This window comes from Pararge aegeria, chromosome 19, assembly GCF_905163445.1.
Source record: "Pararge aegeria chromosome 19, ilParAegt1.1, whole genome shotgun sequence".
NCBI classification, from domain to species: domain Eukaryota; kingdom Metazoa; phylum Arthropoda; class Insecta; order Lepidoptera; family Nymphalidae; genus Pararge; species Pararge aegeria.
In genome coordinates this window covers 12,666,089-12,691,140 of record NC_053198.1, presented here as the reverse complement: position 1 = coordinate 12,691,140, position 25,052 = coordinate 12,666,089, and the positions used below count along the sequence as shown (strand labels likewise).

At 39.3% G+C, this 25,052-nt stretch overlaps 2 protein-coding genes across 2 annotated transcripts in view; one reads left to right on the top strand and one right to left on the bottom strand.

Moving 5' to 3' along the window:
• Positions 1 to 24,653, bottom strand: part of LOC120631943 (dynein regulatory complex subunit 7) — a 249,913-nt gene extending 225,260 nt beyond the window's left edge. Inside the window, exons 1-2 of the mRNA XM_039901649.1 lie at positions 24,112 to 24,653; positions 21,835 to 21,960 (exon numbers count right to left, since the gene is read on the bottom strand). Of these exons, the coding sequence (XP_039757583.1) occupies positions 21,835 to 21,960; positions 24,112 to 24,537 (552 nt within the window). The 5' untranslated portion in view covers positions 24,538 to 24,653. The remainder of the gene's footprint in view (positions 1 to 21,834; positions 21,961 to 24,111) is intronic.
• On the top strand, positions 16,097 to 21,417 carry LOC120631946 (protein distal antenna-like). The gene is made up of 2 exons (XM_039901653.1): positions 16,097 to 16,381; positions 18,789 to 21,417. Exon 2 carries the CDS (start codon positions 18,805 to 18,807, stop codon positions 20,344 to 20,346), a length of 1,542 nt encoding a protein of 513 aa, XP_039757587.1. The 5' UTR covers positions 16,097 to 16,381; positions 18,789 to 18,804; the 3' UTR covers positions 20,347 to 21,417.
• Positions 24,654 to 25,052: the final 399 nt, after the last annotated feature.

Here is a 25,052-nt window from a genome sequence, read left to right as displayed (position 1 = left end):
TTATATGACACTTGCTTCAACGGTGAAGGAAACAATCGTGAGGAAAACCGCATGCCTGAAAGTCCTTTATTATGTTCTCAAAGGTGTTTGGAGAAAACCAATCTGCTATGGGCCTACGTGGTAGACTATGCCGTAACCTCTTCTCATTGCGGGATAAGACCCGTGCCCTGTAGTGGGCTGGGCCCCCGACTTTTAATAATAATAATAATAATAATAATATATAACTCTAATACATAACTCTACTAGAAAAGCTCTTTCATTTCATATCCATATTAAGGGAGTTGTGAAAAAAGATGTAATGCGCAATTATGCGGCGGCTGTCATAAACCAATTTCATCCATCTAGCTGGGAACACTCCCGACTAATTAAACTTGCAAACAAAAAAAAACTAAAATCAATCGGTTCATCCATTGGAAATACGACGCCACAGACATACGGACACACACACAGACACACACGCACACACACACTCACGCACACACTCATTCACAGACACACACGCACACACACACTCACGCACACACTCATTCACAGACACGTCAAATAAATAACGTCCCGTCGTTTTTGCGTCGGGAGTCACAAGTCAGAAGTCTCAACTTATTTGTAATGAATCGTATCAGGCTTTGATAGCAACTCTTTTGGAAATAATGTATGTCAAGAAAATAAGCCTTAGTACATTTTTAGGTGTGCCTCGTATGCTGCGAAGTCTGATTAGAATCCAGGACCTAGTAAAGTTGTTTTGCTGAAATCCCCATGCGGCCAATTACGGCCATGGTGGACTCCAGGGAGTCTACGCGGGAAATATTATAGTGCACACAGGTGAACTCTCGTAGTCCGTTGGGACGGCAAATCAAACACGACCGGACATCGATCGGGCGCAGGACCGACAGCTTAACGTGCTCTCCGAGGCACGGATAAAGTACCTAACAGACAAACCAGATTACTATAGAAGTATAGATTACCCACTCACTCACTCTATTAGAAATACCCTGATAATGAGAATTACTTTAAATCATAACAATTATGTAAGTGTCAATAAAATATGTTTCGCATTGCGCAGCCCTACAAATCTCATATTCGAGCCACCTGTTGATATCTATTGTGTGAACTCCACTTAACTAATTTAAGCGTTTTATTGGCTTTTGTTGTTTTGTTTTGTTTTGTTCATTTTAGACACACATCTCGACCGTACGAGTAATATGCTTTCAGGTAAGAGGCTCAGTATACGTGTGTTATTATTCACTTTAAAACAGCTGATCCGATTTTGATACGGTGTTTTGCATCAGATACGTTTTCAGGTCTGTGTCAATAAACGACATCGACTGAAAAACTCGCTCTCTAGTATCACTATGTATTTTGCTTGATAAAAGTTATTCGAGAAAAACTTATCAGCTTTTTTTCTCAGCAAGTGTAGTAGGTACTTTCATGGTATATTTTGCAATCCTCACTATCCAGAGAAACTTACTATATAATAACAGACATAGCTATCCTTGTAGGCCGCACTTAAATTACCGCACGAGGGCGTTTTATGTGATGGAAAAATGCACGATGTGCGTAATAAGGTACTTTAAAGAAGTAACAACGGTGATAAAAGAGTCACTTTGTGAGTAAACGTATCGAAAATTATTTTACTACATTGTTATTTTATGAGGCTTCAGTAATTATACTGTTGCGAGTATGTAGATGCAGGTAACCGCAAAAGTCGGATAAGAGGGGGAAACCCGTAAGTTTATGCCTCACTCCACAATGGCATTCATTATTATTATACATACGTTACCTAAATGCTATCGTTAATGAATTGAAATCAAATTCGAAATACACTTATTTCAGTTATTTTATACCTCTGAGAGTTCTTTTTTTAATTTTCACAAATGCACGTGTAGTCCACCAATCCGCACTGGGCCTGCGTGGTGAACTACAGCCTTAACCCTCCTAACTTAAGACTTGTACAATTTTTAAATATTGGATAGTAGCAGACGTTACTTTGCGGAAATCGATGATATCAGTCCCGTCTTGACCACTATCATTGCAACTGGGTCGAAATATCGATAAATCCAAAAATATTATCGTTGTATGTACCCGTTGAACTATATTTAAGAAATGTTGATTAACCACGCAAAATTAAGCTTAATTTGCTACACACCGCGAAAAGCAGGAGAATCTGTGTGAATTTATAATTTCTTCAATCCTTATACTCCACACCAAACAAATTTTCGGCAAACCCTCTACGCACGTTTCGCTCCGAAACCGGAGCATCCTCAGGAGATGTTGACTTTAGAATGCTTTCTGCTTTCCGAACCGGTGGTAGAGTCACTAAAAACAGAAATACTTGACGTTTCAAAAGTGCTTATAAAGTAGGCCTACTTGAAATAAATGAATTTTAAATTTGAATTTTTAATTCGAATGAATAATTGTTAAACTTGGTTTAATTTTTAGCTGTTCTTCGATTGCGTTTATTACAGTTTTTAACAAATCCCGTCAGAAGCGTTTGGTTTCCTGGGATAAAAAGTAGCATTTGTTATCCGACCGTTCAAATTACTCAACGCCAAAAATCAAGTTGATTGGTTTCTTAGCTAGGGCAAGGCAAGGCAAGCACAAACAAACAAACACATTTTCACATTTCTAATATTAGCATTTTAATTTTGTAAATTGTAATTATATTTTTATACCAGCGTACGCCGCGACTAAAACAAAAGCTCGGTTAAATAGATTATCTTAGTGTTTTAAATTGAATTAACAAAGTTATATTATGTTAAGAAGTGACGCTTTCTTTCTCCCTTCCAATAAATGGTTTAAATAATAACGTACGTAACTAATACAGATATCGGTCTTGTTCTTACCAAACAATAGATTCCCATATCTTTTCTAAGTAATTTTTTGCTCTACATTTTAAAATTTCTCATCTGGACCGCGCGCAATTGGTTTAAAATTTTTAAATGACCCTCCGTCACTTCTCTTTTGTTTAGGGTTGAAGCAAAAAATGAGTCATAAAAATATCAGAAATCACGTACAACAATGCACTGTAGTCGTAGGGTGCGACAGTTTCGAGAACTTTCTATTGAATGTCCCTACGAGCAAGATGGTTTTGTTTAGTCACGCGGATGTTGTCTACGATCTACGGGTAGATCAATGATAGCATAGTGCTTAAGGTGAAGGAAAGCATCGTAAGGAAACCTTCATGCCTGAGAGTTTTTCATAATGTTCTCAAAGGTATGTGGAGTCCACAAAACCGCACTGGCCCAGCGTGGTGGACTACGGAATTAACCCCTCCTCATTGTGGGAGGAGACCAGTGTAGTGGGCCGGTAATGGGTCGATATGATGATGATGTATCCGCTTTAATATTTTTAGTAATGTATAATTGTCCAGTGTATGAGATATTTATAGATTTTTTTGAATTCCGAACAGTTGTTATCAGCTTCGCCTCGTCATCGTAAACAAAGACATAAAAAGAGGTTGTACATAAAGTGAACAATAATGCAGGTCGCGGGCACGTACCGCGAGGTGACGTGTCCGTCGGTCAGCTCGTTAAGCCGTAGGTACCTATTTAATGCAGGTAGCGGAAACGTATTAATGACTTCACAGAATATCCGCGGTCCTTGCGATTCTCCGAATGCATTGACGGATTGACTTTTTATCTCAGTTTATGGTCCCCTTTTAAAAGTTTGAAAGAAAAAATAATACAGAATATAGAACACTTTTTAACAAAAAATAAAACGACTTCTTCCATAAATGTTATATCAACTAAAAAGCAAATATATGCTTGTATTAAGCAAGCTTGCGTACTACGCGCTACGACTGGCTCCGAGTCGCCAAAAATATGCAACTACTACTATCTTCGCTAGAAAACGTGCGTGTAACCCGATATACTGAATACACTGCGTAACCTTTTCAAAGTTACAGCCATGATGTTATGTTATGTTATGTGATTTGACAATCGCGGTTTAATAATAATCATACTAAAAAAAAAAAAAAAGAAAAATTATAAATGATATAAATAACTATTTTTTTTCTCTTCTGGCTTTACAGAGATTAGCCAATGTCAGGTAAAAAAATACTAATATTATAACCCTACTATCCCTACTAATCCCTACTAATATTATAAATGTCAATGTAAGTTTGTTTGTTACGCTTTCACGCAAAAACCACTTAAATGATCCTCATGAAACTTTGTACATATATTCTTGGAAGTGTAGGAAGTAATATAGGATACTTTTAATCCCGACATTAAGCTCGGTTCCTTTGGGAGAGGGGATTAGTGTGTGACAATTTTACACCATAACTCTGGCAATTTGATAACTCCGATTTAAATAATTATTTTTGTACTATAGAGGTTATAATATGTGTTTAATTTTGCCCAAACTGTGGTTGGAGATATAGGACAGAACTCCTCAGCGGACAGCAGAAAACCCCTCATTTAAGGCTTGGCAATACTGAATACTTTATTTTCTTTAGATCTACAACTAAATTTAATGCCTTTGGAATTTAGTATGCATCTATGCTATGGAGAACATGTATTTTCTATACCGATCTCTCAAATAGTAAAATTAAAAATTGTTAACGAGCGAAGCTTTAGACCCGATTCTGAATTCCTCGCAGACGAAGTCGCGGGCAGAAGCTAGGTAGATAATATTACGAAGAATTCCGTTGTATGTCTCCGAAACTCTTCATCGGATCTATATGAAATTTAACCACTGGGCCACTGCTGGACACACTGCTGTACTCTTCTCGATTAAATTTCGCACAAAGTTTTCGAAGTATACCTTCTGGAAACTGATATCATATATGGACTGTTTTTATCGCGAGACACAACTAGAGTTCAATATTAAGAGGGCATTAGAATGGCAGCGATCCATAATGGGTTGACTGAGAACATGCGGGCCAACCATCCATCTTGGACGGAAATCAATCATTCCACTTCATCTTTGAAACGGCAAATGGCAAGTAGGTATAGGTGATGTCTTGTAAAAAGGTTTAATGGAAACAAAACAAAATGTTTAAATTAAGCATTTTTTAAGTGTTTCGTTTCGTTCATCATTATTAATATTAATAGTTTGACACCGGCTTTCTATTTCAGAAATCCTCCAAACGGATTGCAAAAAGGGGGGTTGTAACATCATTTAAGTTATTAATAATACACTTAGGTTTTTGAAGTTATACTTCTTTTGGCGCGATGGAGAAAAATGATGAGAGTGAATTTTTACGATGCGCGCGCACATCGACACCAGAATTCTACATCGTAAAGTTAGTTCTAGGTGGCATGAAAACTATGTTCAAGTTGTATATTCTAGTATTTTTATATTTAGAACACGTGTTTCGTAACAGTACAAACAGTGTGAATAAATAAATATTTTTACGTTAATAAAACCTTTTTTATTTCATTAAAATCTTAATAAATAATCTAATCTTTTTGATCAATTTTATTATTTTTTTTTATCTTCGGAAATATCAGAAATTCTACGCAACATCCGGCTGACGTATACAATTAAGTTATCTGTCTGCGCCTCTGAAGGAAACGACATTCATATAGGTAAAAAAATAAACAGCTGCATTCCCGCTCGTAATCAAAAACATCTAGAAACGTTTTCAGTCAAACGCAAAACTCAAAGCCCGACGCAAACTGTCCTTGAGAGTTGAGATATTGTGCAATGCAGTCGAGTACTGGGAATTAGGTCATACGAACCTAGCTTAGGATATCGCCGCAACGCGGACCTACGTACGTGTACTTTGGAGCGGTAACACACCTTCGCATGGGACATTCCCTGCCCGGCGGTTTGCGTCGAGGCTTTTAAGGCTCTATAAAAAGACTTTAAAAATGTTAGTACATACAGGATTCAAGCGACCTCTCCGACGGGGTAGTGGGGACTGGGGAGGTCCCCGGAGGAAGCAATTTGGAGATTAATAATTTTTTTAAATTTCTCTGGTAGGAGGCTTCCTCCGTCTCAGGTTACCTACTGATTCAGCGTTTCTGTATGGCTTATAATATTTTTAAAATGCGTACTCATTACTTAAACAGTAAGATAAAGGTACCTAACCTTAGGTACCTATGAAAAATATAAATAAAATTAAAAACATAAAGTATCCTTTTATTTTTCATTTCCAACCACGCGAATTCATTTTTATCCTAAAAGTAATATAACTTCTAAAAATCCTTAGAAAACTTTCAGAAAATATTGAAGTAAATTTAACAATTTACGCGCTTCTTCTTCACATTTGATTTAAAAAAAACACCTAGTCATCAAACCACTATTGATAGTTCCACCATTAGTTGTATGATATGCGAAACAAAAGCCAAGCTGCATGTCCAAAGCTAGTGCTCATTGTAATTTCTATACGAGACTCTTGATTTATGTGGTTTCGATGTACCTATTCAGATACTGTTCATATGTAAGGGTGTTCTCATTAATCTGCTTGGGAATAATCTAGTTAAAATTTGAAACAGTGGATGTCACAAGATGACGCTCTTTCAATTCTATATAAATCATACTTCACTTTCACGCCATCGAATAAGTAAACGTGGGCAGAAAATCTCACACCAGGCACCCTGACCGTTCATTTTGTGACGTCATATCGGTATACCTTTTCGGCGGAGGTGTGCAAGCGCTCACTATTTTAGTATGTTACCTTTAAACCGTTCGGTATTTAGTATTCGACTCGACGCGGCGCCTCTGATCGCGGCATACATACAACAACCACTTCATAACCCTTATTCCCTGCACGATAGGGTACAAAATCATTAGCGTGGATATCTAAAATGTTCTTAGTAATTGTTATCATGACGCGAGTGCAACAGGGCCGCGCGTCGCGAGGCCATACGACCAATATAGATAACGGCCCAACCCTGCGATTCATATATAAATGAACTTAAATCTAAACCTTATTGCGTTGAGTTAAAATTGGTTTTCATTTGTGTTCTGGTTAGGGTTGTCAACAACCGGGATTTCTGCCGTCAATCACCCGTGCCGTGCGACTATTGTGTTTATAAATTAATCTCTTGATAGCGATTTTACTGCGATCTCTTACGGTTATGAGTCATAATATTGTGGCTGGTTGTTGGAGGCAATTTTATTAAGTCGTACAAGCATTCTTATCAGTCTGGACTCGACATCGATTCAAAGTAATACGATAATGTTGCCTTTACGTTTATTTTTAAAACCGAGATTTTTTAGTTTAGACTTCTAAAAATTGTGCATAATCTGTGATCTATATACCTAAATTGAAGTGAAATTTCCAAATTACAGGAATCCAGATCACAAATGAGAGGATTGTATAGATGATTTAAGAAAAGTAGATATTAAAAAGTGAATAAATTTAATTATTAGTTCAAATAGTTTTTGAGCTTACAACGAGTCATGTTGTAATTAAAGACATGCTATTAAACACTAAGATAATAATAAAAAGATTCCGGTAATAATTTACAAAAATAACAACTTAAAAAAAGTACATAGATAGATAAACACCCAGACACTGAAAAACATCATGACACAAACATTTTCCAGTTGTAGGAATCGAACCCACGGCCTTGGACTCAGAAAGCAGGGTGCTGCCCACTGCACAATCGGCCGTCCCTATGGGCTTACTTAAAATACAATAATTTTGAATATTTTTTTTAACTATGAGAATGACGGTTACTGCCAAAACCACAAGACCTTTTTAATAATAACGAGTTGTCGTAGCCAGGGTAACCAGGGTTTATGGGTAAGGTAGATCATGAGAGACGGTTCAGAAGTAAATTTTTTGACGTGACAACGTCTTATAATTCGATGGAGCCGGCTGCACGCACGAAAAAACATGACGTATGCGGCGTTACCTCGCTCTGAGGCGTTCCATTCAAGGCTTGAAGTGCAAACGAGAGTGCGGAACGAGCGACAAAAAGGCACAGTCGGCCTCCGCGTTCGACATCCTACTTGAGTGAGCGATGCGTCCGCGTGGACAGCTTCTATACAATAATACATTTACATAGTAGTAATGTAGACTCCCAGAGTCTGATAGCGCGCATGCTCTCCAGTGAAGAGGAATGGCAAAAATATGCACAAATGCTAAGAAACATTATGGTGAGGAGAGAGGAACGAGAAAGAGATGAGAAGGAAAAGAGAGAAAACACTTAAAGAAGGTCGGCATGAAGTAATGCCCAGCGGTTCCGTGCAGACCTGGCAGATACTGGGGGTTGTTTTAGTCCGTGCAAGTCGGACATGCCCTGCCATAAGGCAGAAGTCCGAAGGGATTTTTTCCTCCTCGTTTAAAAAAAAAAAAAAAAAAAAAATACATTTACATGTTTTCGGCAAGGATGAACTGCAGTGAAAAGTGAATGTGGTGTCAATTGTTTATAGCAACGATAATATCTATCAAACAAATAAAATTTTCTTTTGAAAAATGCAACCATTCCATCAGTATTTTCTTACGACGTTGAACTATCACGTTCAACTATCGTCAGTAAGCCGACTTTACAGACAACCAATTTTTTTTTTCGTAGATTTATTTTCATTCAAAGGGTTTTGAATATTAAACTAAGGAGTCTGGCATACCTACTATAGATACTGTCAAGTGATTTCGGCCCGTATTAACCAACCGCAATCGAGCTAAGAACAGGTTCTCAAGTATCGTTTATTATCGAACCGGTGGTAGAGTCACTACAAACAGACTGACTTGACGTTTCAAAAGTGTTTATTAATTAGGCCTACTTGAAATAAATGAATTTTGAATTTAAATTTGAATTCTTTAATCTATACTTAAGACACAGTTTTGGCCACTGACATCGGGATTTTGCTGCTGCACTCCGGTATGATGACGAGTAGAAACCCTACTAGGTATTATATTAAACCCTAACCTAAGGCTAGCACGGGCGGGAGATAAAAAATATATCCCCCGATTATATCCCCCGACAAGGGATATAATTAACGTGCCCACCTGCTAAATCACTGGAACATGGAATAGGAGAATTTTACCCCCGTTTATTAATACACATATATTATTTGGATATTATTTCCACTTGTGCGCCAGTGCTCTGAGAGTTGATAAAGCTGTGGGAGAAGATAATTTTATATCCTTTCCCCGGGGATATAATTGTCGCCTGCCCACGCTAGCCGTGCTGAATGGTTACCCCGCTACCATCATAGACTGTCACGAGGGTTAACCTCTAATGAAATTTTAAATCAATCGGTTAATTAATACAAGCCTATGAACTCACTAAGAATTAAGAGGTGTGGCAGTCCAATCGGTTCTGGAATCCTACGCGACATCGTACCAGAAGACAGTCTTGGTTGAAGTCGTCCAACCACCTAGTGGGTGGTCTGCCGACGCTGCGTTTCTGCGGTTCGCCATTCCAACACCTTGGGACCATCGGTTCTCGGAAATAAGAGCAACTAAAACTACAAATTATGCCAGGTGGGTTTTTTTACGTTTCACCAGTCGCCATGGTTGTCACTGCGTATTTTTTTGATAACTTTGTAGTTATTCGTCTAAAAGTCATTGTTCGTGGAAAGTTTTTTGTTATTATGAACTCTGTAATACACCATCAGATATTGGTAGCGGTTTCTTGCTCTCCCTTTGCAAGCTCGCTCTCTTTAGCCTTTGACGACCTTCCTGCCGCGGCCGTGAGCCCTGTGGTTTTAAGTGGGAGATCCCCGGTTCGATCCCGCCGGGGGGAATTTTGGGGATTCATAATTTCTGAAGTTTCTCTGGACTGGTCTTATGGGAGGCTTTGGCTGTGGCTAGCTACCACTCCACCGACAAAAACGTGCCGCTAAGCGATTTAGTGTTCCGGCACGATGTCGCGTACAAACCGATTAGGGGTATTACTACCGTACTTCCTAACAGGTTAGCTCGCTACCACCTCAGAATGCATCATCACTTACCACCAGGTTAGATTGCAGTCAAGGGACGTTCCCCTTAGTTAATTAGTTACCCCAAAACATTAACTCGGCGGATATAATCGCATAATGGATGTTTCCGAAATTTGCCTCTGTTCTAAAATCGAATCTGAAAACGGTAACCAAAGCGGTCTTCATGAAAAAATACACCATAGATAGACTTATGTATGTGTACTAGATAGTAGTAATTTGCACAGATAGCCCTAGCTTACACGTATGTATGTGTGTGTGGCATTCGGAGAGTGGCGTCTAAAAATTCTTGTCGCGGCGTCAGCGAGTGCAGCCGGTCTCGCGCCATCGGGCTAATGAGTGGGGGGTCGTGAGGCGGGGGGTTGCCGCCGGGCGGGGGGTCGGGGGCCGCGGGTCGCGGTAATGGCGCGCGGCGTCGGATGTCGCCGGGGGGTGCCGCGCCGCGCCGCCGATAACAAAATCACTAGAGAACGTGGACGCAGATGTCGTGCGGACACTTGAGATGGATGCGGTAGATAGATAATATATGGTTAGTATACGTTTTTTTTTTCATATAAAATACTACATCTGCCAATAGCTTCGCTAGCTTTGATCCCTTGGGTATACTCTAAACAATAGTAGTAGAGCTTTTTGTGACAGAGGTCGTACGTGAAAGTACTACCGCCAGGCCCATTCCTGCATTCAATCAGAATTGCTGTACATCAGTCTGCGGGTTGCAGGTGTAATTACAGGCAAAAGACTGCTTAACAACTCCGCCTTGAGTTGATTGACAAAGGGCGGACTTTATAAGGCGTGTTCTTCGTATGCACTGCGTAGTGTTGCTCTGTCTATCGCCGAGGGTTTTCCACTTACCAGCAGGTGAGCCAATCGCTTGGTCCATTAATCATTCGTATAAAAAAAACCTCTCCGTGCCAAATATCGATCCATACTAACCGATTTATGTCAACAACTAGAAGGGTGTAAGTTAAGAAGTTTCCACCACTTCCGTTAACAACAAGTCTCTGGGCTAAATGTCGTAAAAATTGGCTAAGCATTGCAACTCAACAAAATTAGAATGGTTTAAGCCGAAGTCACCACGCTGGCCAAATGCACATTTGAGAACTCTCAGGCGTGCAGGTTTTCGCCATTATGATTTTCTTTACCACTAAAGCAAGTGACACATTAATTGCTTGCATTGAAAACGCACATTACTCGGAAAAGTTAGAGGTGCGTTCCGGAGATCGGACTTAATTTAATTAAGTGTGAAAAACAAAAATATAATTGTGTACCGCATCCAACAACTAACGCTCTGTAAACATCGCCAATGCCCAAAATACAGTGCGGGCGACGCGCCGTAAATCGCGCGCTCGGAGGGCCTTAGTGGCCTCGAGTTGGCACAAACATACCTACCGCCTGCCTCGCCGCTCGCCGGCTATCTACCTCTACCCGTGACGTCACACTAGCGACACGTGTCGCCCAACAACACTAACTTGCTATACCTCATTGAGTGCTTGACGGGCTTTAGAAGCCTCGAGTCAGTCAAACAGTCCTACCGCTTTCCTCGGCGCTCGCCGGCTAACTACCCCAACCCGTGACGTCACACTAGCGACACATGTTTCGCAACAACACAACGTGCTATACCGACATCATCGAGCGCTCGAAAGGTTTTAGAAGCTCGCCACTTGCAGTATCACCTATAACTGTGACGTCACACAAGCGCCATTCGCCCACACACAACTAGCTACTCGTATGTCCAGTGAGGTCACTAGCTATACTTAGCACCATATACCTGTTATCTAACTCTTCATGTGACGTCAGAATAGCGACATCATAGGTTTCCTAACAATTTGCTATTGCTTCATAGTGCGCTCGTAGAGCCTTATTGACTTCTTTACGACAACTTCGTCGCTATTTACCGCCGGCCTCGTTCCTCGCCTGCCATATCTACCGCATGCCTCGTCATTTGCTGACTATCCGCAGATGTAGAGACCCATGACGTCACACAAGCGCCATTTCTACGGCGTGACAAATGGCGCTTTGGTATTTGATATACCAATAAAAATAGCAAAATTAAAACAACACTTTATAATTTCGTCTCGCTTGGAGTTCACTATATACAGTACGCACACATCATATATATGCACAATTGCACTGCCAATGCAAATGAAAAATATAGCTGGTAAAGGAGGATTTCTCCATTGTATGCCTTCTGCCTAGTCAAAAACTCTGTGCACGCCACTAACTCTTGACCCCAGCCCGTGTTTTGAAGTCAGTCTGATCCGTAACGTCACAAGCATTTGCGTCGCGACAGATATATTTTGAAACAGAATGTCTTTAGTGTGAACTGAGGCTAAGACTGGCACAAAAACATGTGAGCGCAAAAACAGTTAGCTAACCGCGCCTTAGGTGGGATCTGCAGAGGCAAACGTATGTAGGTACCCTGAGACAGGTAATTGTAGGTACAAACCTAGGTGGATGCCTCGTGAGATAAAGGGGTAACTGACTTCAAGATGGTACACCTAAAGGGGTAAAGCATTTTTAAAGTTGTATTCATTTTATTTTTAATGTAAGCAATTTAATATAACTTGCTTCTACGGTGAAGGTAAACGTCGAGAGTAACTTAAGATTTCTTTATTATATTCTCAAGGACGTCAAGTTAACCAATCCGCACTTTGTTACTAAACCAACTGGGTCCCTATCAAGGATCTCTCCGTGAGGTTTCATAATTTCTTAAATAATACTGGCACATGATCATCCAGAGGATAAGACCCCAACCTTGTCATCCCATAATAACTAAAGACTTTTACAGCGTCAGAAGCAACGAGTTCCCAAGACCAGATGTCCTTTTAAAATATTGTTTATTTAGCGAGTACGGTCGATTCGTTACAACTTGCCCAGCGTGGTGGACTACGGCCTAAACCATTCACATCCTAATAGGACACCCGTGCCCTGTAGTGGGCCGTTGATGGGTCAATCATGCTGATGATGAAGCAATTGTAAATACTAACAAAATAACCATTTCAGATCCTTCATGGAAACTTTTTTTTTATAGAAATTATTGACGGACCAAGCAGATGACGTGACGGCAGAGTGGCGCAGTGGACAGCGACCCTGCTTTCTGAGTCCAGGGTCGTGGGTTCGATTCCCACAACTGGAAAATGTTTGTGTGATGAACATGAATGTTTTTCAGTGTCTGGGCGTTTATCTGTATATTATAAGTATTTATGTGTATTATATTCATAACAAAATATTCATCAGCTATCTTGGTACCTGGCGATGCTAGATGGCGATGTGTGTATTGTCGTAGTATATTTATTTTTATTTTATTTATTTAGATTGTATAAAAACAGAGCAACACTTCACAGGGTATGCAAGGTCCAGGTTGCAAAGGTCCTGCAAAGCATTGCCCTGTGTCAGACAATTTAAGGCGTAGGTGTTCAGCCTCATGTGTCTGTTATTACACCGACAACCACGCTCTTCAGACCGGAACACAGCATTACAACAATGCAGATTCGAGGCAGAAATAAGCATGGCGTTAGTACTTCCTCGGACAAGCTCCGTCAAGAAAAGCTCTACTTATACAATTCATACCAACTTCACATGTTTTATGTATACCTAGTACCTTCTTATATGTGGAAATATGTTATATTATAAGAGAGCTGATTCCATTATCAACTGTTATCAGTTTGGCGGAATGTTTAGTGTATATAGTAGTAATATTTATTTATTAATTATATATACTTATCAAAAGTTTAATTATTTACCCACTTTACAAAATAACTGTAAAAGAAAATAACTGGGAAAAAGGCTTAGGGCCAGCGCACATCGGGAACGGTACGACACAGATCGACTACAAAGTCATCAAAAGAGATTTGTCAAGAGATGGGATTGAGAAGAGATGGGTTAAATTCACACACAATATACACATACTTTCATAGGTCTTTGTAATAGGCCTTAGCCTATAATAAACGAATATTGTAATAGGCCTTAGCCTATTACAATATTCGTTTATTCTAACAAATCTCACCTGGTAGTAAGGTTGAACAGTTTAAGATGGTAGCGGGCCAACTGTAGGGGTATGGCAGTTTATTTATTTATTTGTTTATTTCGGTAATGTGGTAACTAGCTCACGGCCAAAACTTCCCACTAGACCAGTTCAGAGAAAATTAGGAAATTATAAATCTTCCGGAAAAAAAAAATCTCCTTGTTTTATAAGTGGGAGGGTGAACCCGGAACCTCTTTTTAAGCACTTTTGAAACGCCAAGTCAGTCTGTTTCCGAGAGTCTCAGTCCAAGAAGAGACGGCAGGAAACTCAGCGGATTGCTCTTTTTTAACATCATTTGCCAGTTTACAATCTCTCAAAAGATTGTAAAATTAGAATTTTACAATCTTTTGAGAGATGAGAGTGGAGCGCCCGGAGTGGAGTGTCTATTTCCAAGTAGCCTTGTCATTAAAAAATTCTTTAATCGTACAGTAACCAGAATTCAAAGCAAGTTATCTTTGATTGCTTAAAACGCACATAACTTCCAATGTTAGCGGTGCGTGCCGAGGATCTAACTCGATGAGATCGAAAGGAAAGCGTAACTCATACTCAAAGGGAAGCGTAACTCAGTATGAGCAAAAGGGTAACAAGAAAATGATAACAAACGAGCAAACATACAACCTACAAACTCAAACACACACTATATATTGTAAACTTGAAAGGATACAATATGTATGATAGTATTAAAAACACTATAAACGAGTAACAGAGGCAAAAATAAAATCTCGAATTCAGATTTATATACCATCTGCTAATTCTTACACCGAATAAATTCTGATTAACAAAATTACCACCAATCAAAAACTTTTAATTAAAAACGGTAAAATTATGATTTCCATATTCAATAATTTTTTTCATATTTTTATTTTAATAACACCATGCGGCGAGATATAAAGTTGCCCGCAATAGATTTCAACGCGAGTGAAGCCGCTGAAAAAGCTAGTTGATTTCGATTAAATAAAATTATAATTTCCTAAACACATAAATATTTTCTAGTCAGTTATTGTATTACACAACAAATATATTTTGGGAAAAATAATTTTCTAAATTGTTATTTCTCATGAATTTTTATTTACTGTTATTATACTATACGTCTAGGCACCTAATTAAAGCACCTAATTAAAAATCTTGGCTTAAGTCTTCTGAGGATGAACTTAGGGCTTAATGTATGTTTTAATAAAAAAAATATAGTCATGATTTTCTATAATAAATTAAGCTATATAACTACCTTAAAATTTCAAAGATATACTAAAGTAATGGAGAGTACAGATGTCCGTTAAGTCCATCTTACATCATCAAAGATCTATTAAATCTCTTCACCCAATAGAAAGTTATTCGTGAACATCGACGAAACGTACCTGGTTTTCAAAACCACCTCCTCGTTGTTCAAAATAGCCACAATGATAAAGCAAAGTTTTAAATACTATCGTCATCATCATGCTATCAACCCATTCCCCACCATTAGAAGGTTTTAGGCCGTAGTCTACCACGCTGCCCCAATGCGGATTGGTGGACTCCACACGCCTTTGAAAACTTTATGGAGAACTCTTAGGCATGCAGGTTTCCTCACGATGTGTTCTTTCACCGTTGAAGCAAGTGATATTTTAATTGCTTAAAACGCACATAACTTAGAAAACTTAGAGATGCGTGCTGGGATACGAGTTCGGCACCCCGAAAGTGAAGCCAAAGTCCTAACCACTGATCTATCACCGCTACTAAATACTTACAGAACGTGAAAGAAGATGTCCTAATATTCATGTATTGTTTACAATAAGATTATGAGTTTGCAAGAAAACAATCATAACCGAATTATTAAATATTGTACGTCGCGCGTCGTTGTATTGTTCCTACCGGTACTAAAATTATCCTGAAACTTAAACTAAATTTAACTCGTAAATAAACTCATAATTTTTTGTTGATGTTTTTAAATATGATAACACGAAAGAAACAATGCGTAAGTTGTGATAATTATTGCGTTCATCAGCCGTTAACTGCCCGCCGAGACGGCCGCGAGACGCCGCGCATTGTGATAAAGTTAAGAAAAGTTGCGAGCGTGCGGAAAAGTTGAGTGAACTTCGCGAACGATAAAACTTCGCCGTGATCTTTTCGGTAGAAAGTTGATGCGCGGAGAATTAATTGCGTTAATAAAGTGCGGAGGCCGGTCGCCGGTGTTTACGGCTCGCGGGGGCCTGCGGGGTGCGGCGGACGGGGCGCGGGTGCGGGCGGGCGCCGATCGGACACAAAGGAGAGGCGCGGCCGGCGGACGGCGGACCGCGGCTGGCCTTATCACCACCGGCACACAGTCGCCGCGCGCGCCCCGCGACGAACGTCTCACCGCGACCCGCACGACCCGAAGGACAACTGAACTAGTGTTGCGTGATAGTGAGTGAAATCCTAAACTGTGAACACGTGCCGCGTTTGCGCATATCCGCATTAGTTTTATTGGTTGCCGTGCTGTTTGTGAACAAGCGCAACGGCTGACCTGTCAAAAATTGTAAACACAACACACGTGCCGGCTCGCAAGTAAGTTGAAAACTTTTCATAACGCTAGGTAACTAGGTAACAAATTTTGGAAACAGGAATTTGCTTTGTTGTTGCAATTTTTCCGAGGTTTTGTATTTAATTCACGTAGTTACAGGCGGTAAAATAGCTCCTTTACCTAACTTTAAGACCGTAAGACAAAAAAAAACAGTTTACTAACGTTGTGACCAATGAAAACAGAAGTAAATGAAAAAGGTGCTTTCTTAATTAACTTTTCATTACGGTAACAGCTTAGAGACATGAGATAAGCTTTGCAATTTCAATTTTCGATCTGTTTCACACAATATCTTAAAGTAACTTACCTTATTTAAATTCTGATTTTTGTACTTGGTTACAGATAGGTCCTAAAATATTAAACTAATATAATAATTACTTGACAAACTTTTTATCATGAATAGTTGTGGGAAATTGGTAGGTATTGCTTTGTTGAAATTTTTTCCGAACTTGATTATAATTCTTTATTTTCGATCGTGATCGACCGTAGGGTAACGTAACTTATTTTAATCGGGATAGAATTTTGCACTTATAGGTAAATAACGTAAATAATTCGCAGAAAAAAAAAATTATAAATTTATAGATATTTCCCTTGATTGAACTACTTTTTTAACGCTGACAATGGGCAATATTCCGTTGTCCCGCAAAAAAGGTGTTTTTTAATTTAAACAAAATTCATTTAAAGTGGCAAGGTATAAATCTCAGAAACTATCATGTTTGCACTAATATAACCCGACAAATAACCGCAAACAGAAGTATCAAAACAAAGTAGTTAGGTAAATACCGAAACAAATTACGATAACAAACAAATAGGTAAAACTAAAACGAGTTCCTTTTTATTATAAAAATACCTAATACAAATAAGTTTTAGTCATTTATGGAATGGAATAACTAATTTTGGGTCTTCCAGTATAGGAACCTACATTACATTAGTGTCAGATTATTAGATTCACGAAAAATATATCTCTGTTACTACCGAGTCATCATAAATCTTAGTCTACACTCTCAAAAATATAATTTTATTAAAGAAAATACGATAACAGTAGCCGTCGGCAAACTACATATAGATATTTCAAAATTTCGGGATACTTGAAATCATAGCTCCCAAATATATTGCTAAAATTTAACCTAACCTAAAACAAAGTTGTGCTAATTTAGCTTAGGCGTCTTTTTCCTAAAAACAAAGTCTTATTACCTAGTTTCACAAAGCAGTTTTGGTACCTACTTGAGAAAAATTACTTATAATCATGTTCATAAACCTAATTTATAAGTAATCATTCATTAGCTAGGTATACACAAACTAAATCCGCGCTGTAATAAGTAGAATAAGTACCCACTTAGACATCAACTAATTATACAACTAATGTAAATAGGTAACACCCCGCAGGTAATCGGATAATCTGATAAAAAAAGAAAAAGTATAATATATAAACCAGTAAAGTTTAACCAGTTACATTTTTTAATAGTAAAATTGGTTTTGTTAGTTATTATATCATAAACAAAAGTTGTTAAAGGAAATATTATTTTCTGTGACATGCAGAGCCATCTGTTGGCGGCCGCGAGATGCGTGCGTCGCATGCAAGGTCACGATGTCAACGACCCGACAACTTTTGCCGCTTACTGTTGTCGTAGGTCATAATTTTATGTGTTCTTTTTGTTTATCTTTTCGTAACTTTATAGCTTCCCGCGTAAACACATTTTATCGTTTTTACCCAAATATACAATGTTCGCGTAAATGTTAATATCTATTATAAAATTACTGAATGATGTTTAGCGGTCATAAAAATCTTTAATCTGCACAGGTCATTGATATGATACGAAATAATTCAACGGTGTAGGTGCATTGATAAGTAAAGTTCAATGAACTTATGTCGCATTATTCTTTGTACCTCAAATGATTTAATTACTTGTATAGATTTCAAATTTCCTTATAACAGTGATTTGCAAAAATGATAGGCATCGTCAACTAGTTAAACTCAACGTCAATTTCACAACAACTAGTTAGGTACTCGTATGTAGGTGGATTGTAATTTAAACAATTACATACGTTTTTGTATCTAAAATATGAACATGGTATAAATTTTTGGATAATATAAAATATTAATAGGCTGATAGCGAAGTAAATAAAAAAAAATTAAACCACATTTACAAAACAAGCGATTTCATAAATCTACCTACCTAACAAACGTTATCTGCTTTATTTAAAATTATATTACTCGAGAGACCGCTTGCAATAATTTTCCACACAAACTGTCGATGACGACGGTCAACGTGCTAATTATCCGCATATATAAGCACCTCAACTTTTTTGTGTAGACTCAAAAACATGTCTATGAAGAATAAAATTTCCTTTCATAAGTGGAAGTAACTGATGTTGTAATTTGCTTTGTTACAGTAAGCGAGAGGCCAAAATGACGACGAAGGGCAAGCGTCCTATGCGCGCCCTCACACCCGGTGACAAGATAGAGGCAATACAACGCGTCAACGATGGCGAGTCCAAGGCGTCAGTGGCACGCGACATCGGCGTACCGGAGTCAACACTCCGCGGTTGGTGTAAGAACGAGGACAAACTGCGTTACATGACCTCTCGCTTGTCCTCGCCGGACACCGATAAGAGCAATGACGGGGAGCCTCCCGATAAGCGTGCGCGTACCGAGTCTCCAACCGCGCCGCAGTCACCCGTTGCGACCGGCCTCGACCTCTCCAGCCCCGCGGCCGTGACGCATAGTGCGCCGCTGCCGGTGCTGCCGACCGACTCGCCCGTCGAGCTAACAACTAAACGGAGTGAACCATCTCCTCCCTTGCACCCACCTAGAGAGCGTCGTCCCGACCCGGGTGCGAGCGTTTCCATGAGCGCAATCAGCCCCTTGTCGGGACTTGCACATTTACCCGGCCTTACCCATTCTCATCTTGGCTTAAGCTTCAATGAAATTGCAACAAACCTGACTTTGCTAGCACAACTGAATCCTGGTTTATCTGCGCTGTCTGCGCAACCTGCTAGTCGAGCTTTACGCTCAGTTCGTTCCCCGAAACCAGTACACAACGGAGTACTCAACTTAAACGAAACAAAGCACCGTAGTAAATCTAGCCATTCCTCAGACCCTTATCGGCATAGTGGATCTAAGTCAAGTCATCATATGACTTCGCAATCTTCCGCCGCTCAGCCGGTAGACGATACGTTATGGTACTGGCTTAAAACTCAACAGGCTATGCTGGACTTGACAGCTCAGACATCAGCCGCTCACCCACTTCAATTAGGAAAGCCAAACGATCCGACCTTAGCCCCCAAACCGGTTGCTCCGACGCCACCCGTCACATCCCATCTCGATTACAATAGGAATTCATGGCTTTGGCAGTATTACAAACAATTTGGTGGGGCAATGCCACTACCCGAAGACAAACTCAAATCAGCATCTCAGGTTCCAAAGGATAAATCTGCAGACAACATCCTGTATTCTCATCTTACCAAAAGCAAAACTGAAGAAGATCGAGGTGCTACGAGTCCAATACATGGCCAAACACAAACTGTCGAAGTACGCGAAACGGTCACCGTGCCCGAGGAACCACGAGCGGCAGAGCCCGCGATAAATATTGAAGTGGGAACCGAAAATAAAGAGCCAACCACCGAGAGGTCATACGACACCGGCAAAAGTCAAACAAAAGCTCGCAACGTGCTGGATAATCTGCTTTTCAACAGCAGCCAGTCTGCGAGTGAGGAGAATAAGGCCAACGGACACGTGAATGGAGAATGGGAAACTGGCACGGCAGCGGCGCTGGAACACGGCGATAAGTTCCTGGCGTGGCTAGAGTCGAGTGGTGACCCGAGCGTGACGCGCATGCACGTACACCAGCTGCGTGCTCTGCTGCACAACCTGCGCACGCGGCGTGTTGCGCTGCCCGGCACCCATGGCCCGCCCGGCGTGCTCGCGTCCGACGCCGCCCGCCGCAAATAGACGCCCGGACGCTGTGCGCTCGCTACAGGGAATATTTCAATTACGTGTACATAGTCGTATATACGTCGTCGCCAGTAAGCGTTCACTTGTGATATGTGTAGCCAAATTTGCGTAATTTCTTTGTTCTAAAAGAAAAGCTATGCATTATTATCTCTTTAATTTTAGTTATAATTCAAATAAGTTAAGAATCCGACGCTGTTCTCTATGCTTTGTCGTGCGACGATAGTTAATCTATTTCCGAGTTTATATCAGATGTAATACAGATATTATAGCTAAACTTTTTAAATGGATGTCACTGATCGGAGATCACGTTACTTTACTATGCACGCAATCTGTTATGTGGTTAGAATAAGTAGTACCGCTGCATGTTGCCATTTGACGATTACATTCCTAGATGTACCCTACTGTAGTAGTTCGAACCCTAAGTTCTACCTCAAGTCATAGCTAATGCTAAGTCAGGGCGTCCTTTCACCCGCTCACTGACGGGCCCGGCCGGCTTGCCCGCAGTCCGCCGCCGCTCGTATGTATTATACCAAATATTGAAAGGATGCTGTGTTCTCGTGTGCCAATCATGTGAACAAGGTAATATTGTTAAGATAATTTATGACTACTGTGTTAGAGCTAGACACTCGTATAATTGTTTTCTATTGCTCAGTATTTTATATGGACGTCTATGTCGCGACTCGGAATTGTATAATATGTTAAAGTTAACAGTTAAGGACACTGTGATCAAAATTATAAATTATTGAGAGATTATTAATATTGTAAGTACATTCCTAATGAATAGAGTGTATTATTGTAATGTTAAAGAGATTGTCCGAGATGGTTTAAGCGCAGCTGAATCGGCAATGCGCAATAAATTCTTCTAGCAGAGTTCAAATCTCATTTTCACTGAATTTAGAATATATGTAGTTAATTTGCATTTCGTGTTAATTATAATAGCTCCAGTGGATATTGTTTGAGAGATGATATTTTGTACAAAATTACAAATTGGAATTATTAAAAATTATACTCCCTACACAAAGTTTGTGAACTTGAAAATGTTGAAGAATTAAATATGATTGAACTTTATATGACTTTTTCTTACCTTTAAATATTATAAATATAGTTGAATCTTTATACTAATTGCCTAGACATAAAATAATGCACCCAAGTTGTCTGGAACTCGAGACTTGTAGCGCCATCTATTGGAAAATACGTACATACGTACGTATTGAGAATATGATTTCAAAAAAACACAGCAGTCTCACTGTCAAAAAACACTCGCTGATATTATGTGGAAAAAAGGCAAAGCGAGAAAATTTACTAATTTCTCTCATCTTATATAGTCTTCAATGAAAAGCAAAACAGTAACCTTGCAATAATATATTCACAGTCCATTAGAATCACGGGATTAGACTTAATTACCCTCTCATTAAGTAGGTAATAATAAACTTATCACAGGTAAACTAAGATAAATTAATACAACTTAATAAACTATCTACTCACGTGCAGCATTGGTTTTCGTAACGGTTCAAAGTCAAAATAGTCCGAAACCAATGAAGATAGACCCTGCCAAGTATTTGTCTCCGCGAAGCAAAGTTTTGTAGGCCGTATTGAAGAGCACACCATTTTCTAGGAAAAAAAAATTAATTGAAAATCCAGCATGATAATATGGAAAGCTTCATTTTAACTATCTGTAACGCCATCTAGTGATGCTCTTGAAAACTAAAGTTCTGTGTTCGACGGCGTGTACCGCAGAAAATTATTGGAAATAATGTAGGTAGTTATTATATTATTAATACGAAACGGTCATAAATTAGTGATATCTGCATATCGTCTGCGAAAGGTGCAGAACTCCTTTGTGGGGTTGAGTATACGCTTTTACAACATGATTCCTAAGGAAATTCTTGACCTACCAATGCATACATTTAAAAAATGTGTAAAAACGCATCTAGTACAGCGAGGTTACTATACATTTGATGAATTCCTCAATGACAAGGTAGAATGGAAGCAGCCAGCCTCGCTCTCATCTCCCGCAAGATAGCAAAATGATTGTAAATGTTGATGTTGGAAAAGAGCAACTACTGAGTTTCTTGCCGGCTCTTCTCGGTAGAATCTGCTTTCCGAACCGGTGGTAGAGTCACACAAACATGCATGCACGTTTCAAAAGTGCTTATATTAGGCCTACTTGAAATAAATGAATTTTGAATTTGAATTTTTTTGAATAATTATGTTTTACTTATGTTATGGGTCACTGGCCTCTATAATTATCAATTACTGACACTTTGTGTCTTTTGGCGCTGTAAGTTGTGGATCAGTTATACTTTTTTTTTAAATGTAATACATGGCCTGAGACCTATCGCTTATGAATAGGGCATGCAAAGAACACGTCCTGCCTGCCCACGCCCTTCAGATCGGAACAGCATTGCAAGAGCAGTATGTTTTTCCCACAGCTTGTTATATTCTTCTAATGAACACCTAATGTAATCGTTGCAGATAGTCACCGAGGACAAAGCTCTGCGGTTTTTTCGGTGCTTTTACACTAACCATTTCAATTTGATAAATAAAAAAAAAACAATGTGGCTGGCGGTAGCACTTTTCCGAACGAGCTCCGTCCAAAAGGCTAATAAATTGTCCAAGTAAATAGCCTAGTTGGTTTTTAGTCCTAGATTTAGGACTAAAAACCAACTACCAAATTTAGCGCTTCGAATGAGGTTACTATATCAGTTGTCAGGATAGCCAGTCCTCTGTTAGGTCAGTGTTCTGGGTACATTGGGTACTGGGTGAGTTAAAAAACCGTTGGGCTTGAAAGGTATATTATATGGTACCTAGCTACCACCATTTTTGAGTTCATTACACGTAGTTTGCATACTTCAATGGTCTATCGGTTAGTTCGTTCGACTTTGGATTACGAGCTACTGGGATCGTCTCCAGAGTCCCAAATCAGACCGAAACTTTTAGGTAGCCCGAATTTAGGAGTTAAAATGGCAGTACCCATCCTTGTGCCACAGGTGGCACGTTGAACCTTTCGTCATGAATATTATCACCAACTTTTGATAATAATCATTAGAACCTTCGATAAAGTACCTACTAGAAATGCAGTTCATTAAAAAACCCTGCCGAAACTGTTTCGGTTCTTAAGACGTATTTAAGGGTACCGTCACATTTATTGCTTTCTCGGACGAACACGAACACGCCAATAAAAGTCCACTGCTGGAATAAATGCCTCTCCCAATGGTATTGCAGATGGTAGTAGTAGCACCGAAAACGCTGCTGCCCGTTCCCTGCTATATCCTTAGTCATCTTGTACGACACCCGCGGGAAAAGTAAGGGTGATGAAAACGGTTCTGAGTGCACCCGGCACTCCCAAATCATGAGTAAATTCTTATTTTTTCCATACTTTCTGACGACTGACATCATATTGAATAGAAGCAGGCGGTACTTTGCAGAAATCTATAATATATTATGAAAATTAAGCTTAATTTGCTATACTCCGCAAACAGCAGGAGAATCTGTATGGTGTTATTTATAATTTCTTCTCCGTATACTCCAGACCAAACAGATCCTCGGCAATGTACCCACGTTTCGCTCCAAAACCTCCAAATCCTGCTGTTCGCGGAGTATAGCAGAATAACATCATATCTATTATACGATTGATCAAAAGTATGTAGACTGCTAACCCTCGTTGGAGCGCTCTGGGTTAAAGTTCTAGACCCCTTTCCTGATATGAATCAGGAAGCCAGGCAATGACTAGTCGAACTTAAATATTGATGGTGAAGTTACCTGTAGGCCACATTCATTCGGAGCTTGTAAAAACAGCGGTTTTCGAAATTTGTAGTGGAAGTGAAATTGTCGTCGAAAATTTTCTGCATATGCCAACAACAGCCTCTCTTTATTGGTGTTGGTATAGTAACTTTTAGGAAAGCAACTGCGAGTTTCGAATACTGGCTCGGTTAAATCTGGCCAGCAGAGATTAACAACGCCGAGTTCATATATTGCGTTATCTAAAGCCTCCAACGACAAAGGCTCTGTTATATTTTTTTGTCCAAAAATTAACGGTTCTATTTCTTCAAATTCGCCTTCTTCGTGAGGACGGTCGAAAAGTTCACTTCCTACATTTTCATTCACTTCAATAACTGGGTCAAGCTGATCAACGTCCGGTTTCCTTTCTGAGGGGTGAGTCTCAGATGGAACTTTAGTAGCACTCATTTCCACGCCGATTGCAGGTTACTTATTTAGAAATTTTGATAATACTTTTGCATAGTTATTAACACAACCACAATATTGACTCATATTTATTTATGGACAACTGTGTCAGCAAGAGAAGTAGGTCACCCCTGAAACTACAGGTTTTCAGCCTGTAACCTAGCAACCAAAAACTATTTTAGTATCAGAGCCAATCTTTGAAACTTTATGATAAAAACATTAAGCACACGTGGTTTAAGGACAAATAAATAGAAATTGACAGTGCATTTATTTATTATGTACCTACATACATATTTACACTGAAATTGTTGTTTTTTTTGTGTATTTGTTACTCGATTAATCCGACAATTATACACCGATTTTGATGATACTTTCTTTGTTTGGTATGTCATACCTCAGGCAGAAGATCTATTAGGGGGCCTGACAAATCAAGGGACTCTTCAAATGTCATATCAACGCCTATAGTAATGAATATTTTTTAATGTGTCTTGAGCATTTTCTATCGAAAAGTAAACGCA